Raw genomic sequence first — 9,151 nt, forward strand, 5'->3', positions numbered from 1 at the left:
TCATATATATATATGCGAGAGAGGGAGGAAGGGAGGGAGGCGGGGGTGGATGTAAAGATCGATAGATTGCTTGGTGGCCTGTAGTCTAGTGTTCTTTGGGTAGTATCTTTTCTCCTTCCACAAACTCAAACTTTTGTTCTGTTTTAATGAAGACTAATTAGGTAGGTAAAAAGAAATTGTATGGGTCCTCCTAACTGTTAATAGCACAAAGCTAAGGCCCCCCAGTCTGGCTTCCCGTGGCTCTGAGCAGTATTAGAAGTGAGTGGGCACTGCTGAGAAGTCAGCCTTGGAGCTGCTCCCAGTTTATGTGGTTTCTGAAAAAATCAGATTTGCTTAAAAGTCAAGGTTAAGTTCAATCTCAAGTTCTAAAGGCTTGGCCTCTGGGCATCCCTAGCTTCCAGACACCTGGAAAGAGGCATTTTCTTCAGAGCTGGCCACTGAGCCTGTCGTGAAGTAATGTCCTGAACTTTCCTGACCGTGCCTGACAGAACTGGGCCACAGGTTCCAGACACAAGCCAGGTCAGCCGACTGCATCAACCACTGTGACCTTTCTCCTGGGCTCATTTTAAATGGCATATTGATCTGCTGGAACCAGGAGCAGCCTAGCTGTTCCCCAGGATGACCCCAGCCCCTGGGTTTGTGGAGGGCTACTGTCTTGTCTTTCATATACTTTTGTGAACAGACCCAGGCATGTGGACTTCTTTCGTTAGACCCGTGTTTGGTATGGGCCCAACAGGCTGGGCAGAGCCCAGAATGTATGAGACAGGTTGGCCTATCCAGTACCCCCTGATCAAGGCATGGTAGTAGTACTGGCCTGTAATCCCAGTATGAGGAGCAGAAGCTGAAGGTCATCTCCTACTAGAGAGCAAGCTCAAGCAGCCTGGGTCACATTAGGGCCTAGCTCAAGGAATGAACAGCAGGAAAAGGGTCTCTGGCTTCTGGGAATGTAGAGGGACATCCTGGGGCCCTACCTCTGCTACAGATTAGCACCCACATAACAGGGTCCTGACCTACAGTGTGGCCTCATATGGATAGTGGTGTTAGACATTTATAGTACTGTTAGAGATGGTGAGACCAGGGACCACAGTCCCCAATCAGTATGGGCACTGGATTGTGGGCGGCCAGAGGCTTTGTGCTGAGGAGCACGGACCCTTCAGAGCTCAGTCTGCAGTCTCTGAAACCCATAGGCTAGGATAAGGCCAGAGAGCCTCTTCTCTGAAAGAGGACTGCACACTCAGCCCTCTTCTTGAACTCCAATTCACCTTAATTTTAATTTAATTCTCTTTCATCTTTAATGAAAAGTTGTTAAAGTAAATTATTTCCCCAGGAGAGGCAGTGGCTCCTCAGGAGCTCCCTCGACTCAAGGGTAATCACATGCTCCCCTCAACTCAAGGGTAATCACATGTGCAGGTCTGGCGCAGCATTCTGGCTTAGGAGCTAATTAGCTACCCCAGTAATTGTTAAAAACACATGCCATTTGGTGGATGGAGTGTGTGGTGGCACCAACTCCACAGAGCATAGACCCTGGCAGTGACTCAGGGACAAAAAGTCACTGTCTGCTCTCAGTCAGGTCACTGCAAGCCAACTACCTGGACTCTCATGTCCTCCGGACTCCTCCTCCACCTCCGAGCCTGCCCTAGACTTCAGCATGCTGACAGAGGCCATCTTCCCGGGAACAAGGAGCCCAGAGTGTAAATGTAGGGATGGCGGTGTATGATATCACTTACCCAAGAACCGGAACCACAGCCTCTGAGTCAGATCCTCATTCTACCTTAAACACCCGGGCTGCTGGAACTGGCAAGTGGGCAGGCATGGAGGTGTGGACGTCCAGGAATATGTAGGGGGCTAGTCTGTGTGAGGATAGTGGGGCAGGTGTGGAGGTTAGGGGAACTAAATTACAGTTACTGGGCACCGACGTGTCTGGTTCTGAGCTTCCTAACAACCAAAGTGAAAACTTCAGTTACTTGACTCTTATCAGTAAAGAAGAAAGTCAATACATTTTGTTGGTTAGGCACCTAGCCATCCGCTCCATTGGCTTTGGAGAAGGAGGACTGCTTGTCCTGGATGGTTAGAAGTGAGATCTTATGCTAAATCTGCCTCTGCTTCCCTCAGAGGACAGCCGGTAGTTGGTATTGAGTAGGACACCTCTTTGGCTTATTCCCTTCCCTGTCTTTCAACTCATCTATGGAATGATGAGTTGCTCCCTTGACTTCTTCCAAAGCCAAGTCCCTTCGAGATCAACCTTGGCTGTCCAGTTTAGGTCTATCCCCTCACCTGGAGTAGGCTTCGAGGCTGGAGCATCAACCCCAAACTGTCCCTCCCTTCCCCTGCCTTCTTCCTGAAGACATGCTCTTTATCCCAAAGGGGAATTTTGCTCCTGAGCTATGCTTAGCCATCCCCTGTTGGGCTAGCCAGGTGACCAGGAGCTGGGGAGGCAGGAACACAGCCTGCAGCTCCATTCAACATTCCGAGGCATTGGAGCCAAATAGGGGAGGTGTGTGAGAGGCAGGGCTGATGGGCTTCCTAGATCTGTAGCCATGGATGAAAAGTAATCCTTTCAGTCCTGGCTGGAAGGGGCTCTGTGTTAATGGGGGGGGGGTAAGCTTCGGGGTGGGGGAATGTCTAGTTGGGCAGGAAACTACAGGTCATTCTCAGCCACTACACAGTCCTGGGTCTGCAGGCGTTTGAGCTCTTGGGGTTGGGGAGAAGAGAGAATGTTGCTCTGCCCTTCCTGTCCTCCTCTCACTGCCCACTGAGTGACTCAGGACATTGGTGAGTTGGACCCGGGTTTACAGACATGTACCTGTTGGAGCCTGTCACTCAACACCACCCAAAATAAAAAAACATTTCATTTTCTGGGACACAGGTAGCGCAGCCTTTGGAATCCATGGTTCAGAGCCACTGCCAGGGGTGATCTGGATAGACTCAACCATTTTGTCATGTGGTTCCTGAGAGACCAAATTCTTTTGCTGGTCCCTCAGGTGCCCAGTGCCTTGACTTATCCAGTCCATGGAGACCAGATGGGAAAGACAGCTATACATTTAGAGTACCCCGAGGATCTAGAGCCCTCAGGACTGGGTTCAGCTGGCCCTGTCATGTGACCCTTTGACCTCTATGCCCACTTTGCCTCTTAACTCCTCTCAAGTAGTCTGACTTGCCTGGTCCATGCTACTATCCATCCTCCTAAGAAGACATGGTGACTTGGGGCTACATAAGACACGTAGAGACCATCTACCTGTCTCCTGTTCCTTCAGGCCATAGGACTGCCTATGACCAGCCACCTTCCTGTATCCTGGGATACAGGATGCCTGCAAGATGGACCCCACTAGACTTGGTTCCCTTATTGTCTTCTATTTATAGACCTGGTTTCTGCAGAGCCAGCACCATGTCATGGTGTTAGTGCAGCAGCAGCTGCAGGTGGTATTCAGAGCCAGAGGAATTGGAGTCTGTGATTCCAGACTCCAATCAGAGATGAAAAAGTACAGGACTGGCGAAGGAGGAGACAGTGGTCCATGGTCCTGAGGGCTTCCCAAGATGCTGTTCCTGGGATCCTACATGGGATGGTCAGTTACTCAAGACAGGCTAGAGCAGGCAGTCCTCCTGGGGAGCCTCCTGTCTTCTATGTGTGAATACGCTAGGATGCCAGAAGGAAGTTGATAGTTACAACTGGGGAGAGCCTTACCGTCATTCTTCTCCCCAGGAAGTCGGGACACTTATGCCAGCTTTCAGTCATCAGGAAGAAGGCTGGGTGTATTGAGGGTTTCTCCTGACTTGATAGGGTAGATGTGAGGCCGAGGTCCCAGCTGGTCTACCTTGGGCTGTGCAGAGTCAGGGCTGGAAAAGGTTAACAGGCAGACAGGAAAGGCTGGGAGATGAACCACAGCCCTAGCTGCCCTGATAGCCCACACAGTCCTCTGCAGAGAAAAAAGAAAAAGAAAAAAAAAAAAAAACGAAGAGCTGTAATGAGCCAGCCACCCTTCGCTGGTTTGCTTATAATCATCTCTCCCTTAACGGAACCAGCCACTCCGCCAGCTGCTCTCCCCGTTTCATTCAAGAAGCTGCGACTGCACCTGGTTGGGCTTACTGCTCAGGAAACGGTCATGATGACCTGGCCCGTGTGAAGTGGAAAAAGAGGTGGAAGACTGTTGGGTACCTTTCTGCAGGAGGCTCCATGCCACAGGGAGAAACTGAGGCTGGAGACAGAAGTCACTGAGCTGCCCTGCAGACTTAGCAGGTGCTATGACGGATGCTGGGACAGGACCACCACTGGCTCCTTCCGGAGGGGCATTTCTGGAGCCTGCGTACACAGCTCTCACGCTGTTGCCCACAGCGTCACGCAGCGTGACCTTTAATGTTCTCATCCTAGCTGTTAGTGCTGGCATCTGCTCCACTGGACCAAAGAGAGAGCTGGGGCTCAGCAAGATAGTGACAGGCCTCACAGGCGGGAATGTGCACACTCAGGTCCCCTGGATCCCCGCTGTGGGCTCAAGAGAGCTAGACAGCTAACAGAAGGAGCAGTCCATCCTTGCACCAGACGGACTAGTGGCCAGGGACCCAGGACCACCCCAGAGCCTGTCCTGATCAGGCCTAGGCCAGATGGTCTTCTGCATTCAAAAATGAAATATGGAGCTAAAACCAGACTCTTAGAGTATCTTTTCCCACTTCCCTATGCCTGTGATGAGCCCTCTATCAGGTGGAGTCTCAGTATTGTTCCCTTCCTGGCTGACCCCACTTTTCCCTTGCTAGATTATACTTTCCCTCCAGGAGGGTTTGTTTACATCCAGGTTCCTCATTGCCATACCCGGTAGTCAGTGTTGGGATGGATGAGGCTACTACTGAGGGGTTTCTATAGCTCCAGCTCACCTGTAGATGGAGGATGGGTACAAGTCCAGAGAGTAGCAATAACAGGAGGCAGGCCGGAGATGTGTCTGCATCTGGGAAAGTTTGAGAGAGAGAGAGTGCCATCTTCCCCAGATCCCCTCTGTTTGATGAAACCTGACCCTGACCTCGGGCATTGTGGGTATCAGAAGGTGAGTGTGGCTGGGCCAAGTTCATGGTCCTGCCTTTGCAGTTTCTAAGTTCTTCACCTGCAGAGGAAAGAGTAGCTGTGACTGGAATAGGCCAAGAGGAATACCATAGATCTGGGCTTTCCCCAAATGGACAGCCTCCCTCAGTGACAGCTCTCTTCCTGCCATGCCCAGCTCTAGACTATTTCAGGAAAAGAGGGTCCAGTCACTCCCATGTGTCCCCAGTGCTCTGACACAGAGCAAGAAGTGAGGCGACAAACCGGTTACCTCTGATCGTCTTCCATCTCTTGCAGATGTGCTGGTAGATGGGCAGCCATGTGACCGTGAGGCAGCAGCTGCCTGCCAGGTCGGTGACCCTGTGCACCTGGAGGTGCGGCTGACTAACCAGAGTCCCCGTAGCGTGGGGCCCTTCGCCCTCACCGTGGTGCCCTTCCAGGACCACCAGAATGGCGTGCACAACTACGATCTTCATGACGTCATCTCTTTTGTGGGCTCCAGCACCTTCTACCTTGACACGGTGAGTACGAGCTGCGGCGCAGTCTCCATGTTCAAACTATAGAGCTTCTCAACCAGGGATCAGGTCAATGGTGGTGCTCCTACCTGTATGCACCCACAGCTCCTCCCTGCCCACCCAACCCAGCCCCAGAGGAATCAGCCTTAGAGCTTGGTTCAGACACTTGTCCTCAAGTCAGCCCAACACTCAACTTCCTGCACGCCCTCTCTCGCTAAACTCAAACAGTTCAGGGAGCGAAACAGCGGTAGCTACCTTCAAAGGCGGAAATGGCTTCTCAGATTTGTGCAGCCCCTCATCCAAGGAAGCACAGCCAAAAATGCTTTGGATGGGGGCAGAGCCAGTGTGTCCCGCCCCTCTCATTACCGGAAGTCAGGCTCTCCCAGTAGCTTTGGGGGTAGGAGCCACTGATCCGGCATGACACCGCTTCCTTTTTCCCACTCCAGGTGCAGCCATCAGGCCAGTCGGCTTGCCTTGGAGCCCTCCTCTTCCTCTACACAGGTGACTTCTTCCTCCACATCCGCTTTCACGAGGACTGCAAGAGCAAGGAGCTGCCACCGTCCTGGTTCTGTTTACCCAGCGTGCATGTGCGGGCCCTGGAGGCACAGGCCTGAGCCTCTCAGCCCCGAAGTCTGTGTCCTTGCACCACATCCAGCTCTTCTCCCTCCCAGAAGTCACTCCGTTTGCCTATTATGCCAGTGACCTCACACCCAGTGCCAGCCTTGGTGGCCCTGCTCTATAGCCAGGACTGTGGAGGGTCTTTCCTGGTCTGTCATCTCCCTGTGTTCTTAAGAGGAAATGCCGAGCCATCCTGTGAATCTCCTTAGGTTTGGCTCACCCCTGTGAATACCGATGACAAACGAAGCATGGGAGGTGACACTGTGGATGACGAAGGGAGCGGGTGTCAGGATGTTCCCCGCCCGTGTGTTCTGGGATCCAGATCTGTGTATGTTGCCATGTTCTCCAGTAAAGGCCTACCTTGCTTTCTTCCCATTGTGTCACTTACAGGCTGTGGGCTGGTGGGAGACAGGAATAGGATTGAACCAAACCTACCCAGCCACGCCCTGCCAGGCGAGGCATCCGGCTCATGGGTCCCATGGCTGGCAGGGCAGACCAATCTGTCTCTGAAATAACCAAGGATACTAGGTCACCTCTACACCTAAGGCTCCAGGGGTCCTCCTTGCTTCCCCCTCAGAGCAGGTACTCAAGTCACCTATGGCTCTGTTAGCATCTTGCCACTCCAAGTTGCCCAGTGGTGTGTGGGTAGGGTCTCATCTACCCTGTTTCTGTCTTGATCTCATGAATTTGAAAATTCACTCAAGTTCTAGGAGTGGGGTGGGGCTGTGGTCCCTGAAATATGCTGCTAGATATACTCTGTAGCTTGCAGACTCGGGGTCACAGCCAACACCACTCCCATCAACAGCTCCTCACAGCTTGTGCATGTTCTACCCATGAAAATATGCCTGCATAAACATGTTAGAAAGACAGAAGGGTACACACCTACCCTAGAGTGCCGTCCTGCCAAGGTGCAAGTGAAGCTATGCCTGGTGTCAGCATGAGGGCAGGCACCATGAGGAGCTGCAGTGACATTATGCTTTCTTCTGAAAAGGACATGATCTTGATCGGTACAATACAGACAGACACAGTTGCCACTGCAGGCCTGGGAAGGCTGATGTGGATGCAGCTCAACTTGATTCTGAGTAGAAGCATGTTGAGGATTGGTCCCAGTCATTCCAAATACACATTCTCAGAAGGTCTATGGAGAGGCAACCCAAAGGGCAAGGCAGCCCTCTTAGAGGAGATATAGAAATAGCCCATGTTTTTTTTTTTTTTTTTTTAAAAAAAAAAAAAAAACCCTGGGCGGTGGCAGTGGCACACACTTTTAATCCCAGCACTCAGGAGGCAGAGGTAGGCAGATCTCTGAGTTTGAGGCCAGTCTGGTCTACAAGAGCTCATTCCAGGACAGGCTCCGACATTACAGAGAAACCTTGTCTCAAAAAACAAATAAAAAGAAGAGGAAAAGGAAGAAGGAGAAGAGAAGGAGAAGAAAATAACCCATATACCTTGCAAAACCACCCACAGAATTAGCTGTGTTGCCCAGGTTTCTACCCTCTATCCTGGCAGAGGAGGTGATTAGAGTCAAGACAAGGAGGCCCAGAGTGCTGAGAATACTTAGACTCTTCTTGTGAGCAGACAGGGAGCCAGGAACTGCTTTTAGGATGGCTGTCCTTTTTAAGGATGTGTACCCTTTGCTGGAACACATATAGCTGGGTCTTCTAGCTCTGTTAGTAGGTGGGAATTGATCCAGGGCTGGGAGAGACCCTCTTGGATCTGGGCCTACACGGTCTATCCCAGTGCACTCAGTAGGTGCTTCCCAGGCCTGAGCAAGGGATATACCAAGCCATGCCCACTCACCTGTGTGGCTGAATGGGTTGCTCTCATATTGCCTGTTCCTCTCTGAGTAATAGCTGTCACACTCAAAATGCCAGGAAGAACCAAGATCCAGAAGATGATGTCGGAGAGGCTGCATTCCACCTCAGCCAGTTGTCAACTCCATGACTCTGGAGGGGCTGTTAGGGTGGTTGAGTCTTGGCTTTCTGGGTAGGGATAAAAATGCTATTGTCATGGACACTTTTACATGAATGGCCTCTTTGCTTTAATCTCCTCGGCATTGCTAGCAAGGCTTCGGTGCACATGGGTTCCCGCTTCCTCCCCCTTTTAGTGCTTTCTTTTTCAGTCACATCTATATGTCCTGCCATGCCTGAAATCCCACCTCCTCCAGGCACTCTTAATATTTGTCCTTGCTGGGCTCCCTCAGTCCTTCACATGGGCTCGTTTGTTCGCTAACCTGCAGCAGAAAACTTGGGTTGGTGACACAAATGCTCCAACAGGAAAGTCACAGCATAAGGAAGATGGTGAGCTTCCCCTGATGGGATTCGAGCCCAAGCTGGACTTGACCTTAGATGGTTTCAGAGGATGTAAGCATTGTATGGGGCTGCTGAACCCACAAACCCAGAAAACTGCTGTCATTATGACACCCCCAAAGGCAGTCCCTTGTGCCTATTAGCAGACATGAGAATTGTGTGGGCATCTAGCCCTGGGGCCATCAAAAAGTGTTTTAGATGATTAAGACAAATGCTAGGTATGGATCAGAAGAGGTTACCAACAAAGTGGATGAGCAGCCCAAATGAAGTCTTCCACTGAAATTGGCTAAGAAAGACCATAGCTACGCACCACAAATAGACATCAGGAAGCTGTAGTGAGGTGAAGAATACTAGGTCCAAGGCTGAGTATATGGTTCACAGTGGTTCTTCATGTGGTTCTTGCCACAAAAACAGCAAGCAGGAGGATCAGGGTTTGGATCCCCAGAACCCAAGCAAATGTCAGGTGGATGTAGGGGCCTATCTGTAATTCTGGCATAGAAGGCAGAGGCAGGGATCCCTGGAGGAAACTGGCTAGCAAAGCTAGCGGCATGGATGAGCTCTGGATTTGACTGAGAGATCCTGCCCCGATAATAAGGTAGATCACAATCAAGAAAGAGTACTAGGCCTACACACACACACACACACACACACACACACACACACACACACACGTATACATTTGCTCACAC

General features: G+C 51.3%; 1 protein-coding gene across 1 annotated transcript in view; it reads left to right on the top strand.

Annotated features, from left to right (window-relative positions):
- Positions 1 to 6,526, top strand: part of Trappc9 (trafficking protein particle complex subunit 9) — a 430,884-nt gene extending 424,358 nt beyond the window's left edge. Inside the window, exons 22-23 of the mRNA XM_050145170.1 lie at positions 5,321 to 5,544; positions 5,985 to 6,526. Of these exons, the coding sequence (XP_050001127.1) occupies positions 5,321 to 5,544; positions 5,985 to 6,152 (392 nt within the window). The 3' untranslated portion in view covers positions 6,153 to 6,526. The remainder of the gene's footprint in view (positions 1 to 5,320; positions 5,545 to 5,984) is intronic.
- Positions 6,527 to 9,151: the final 2,625 nt, after the last annotated feature.

The sequence above is a fragment of the Alexandromys fortis genome, unplaced genomic scaffold, assembly GCF_014885135.2.
Source record: "Alexandromys fortis isolate MF-2015 unplaced genomic scaffold, M_Fortis_MF-2015_v1.1 scaffold_2_1_26212458, whole genome shotgun sequence".
In the NCBI taxonomy this organism is placed as follows: Eukaryota; Metazoa; Chordata; class Mammalia; order Rodentia; family Cricetidae; genus Alexandromys; species Alexandromys fortis.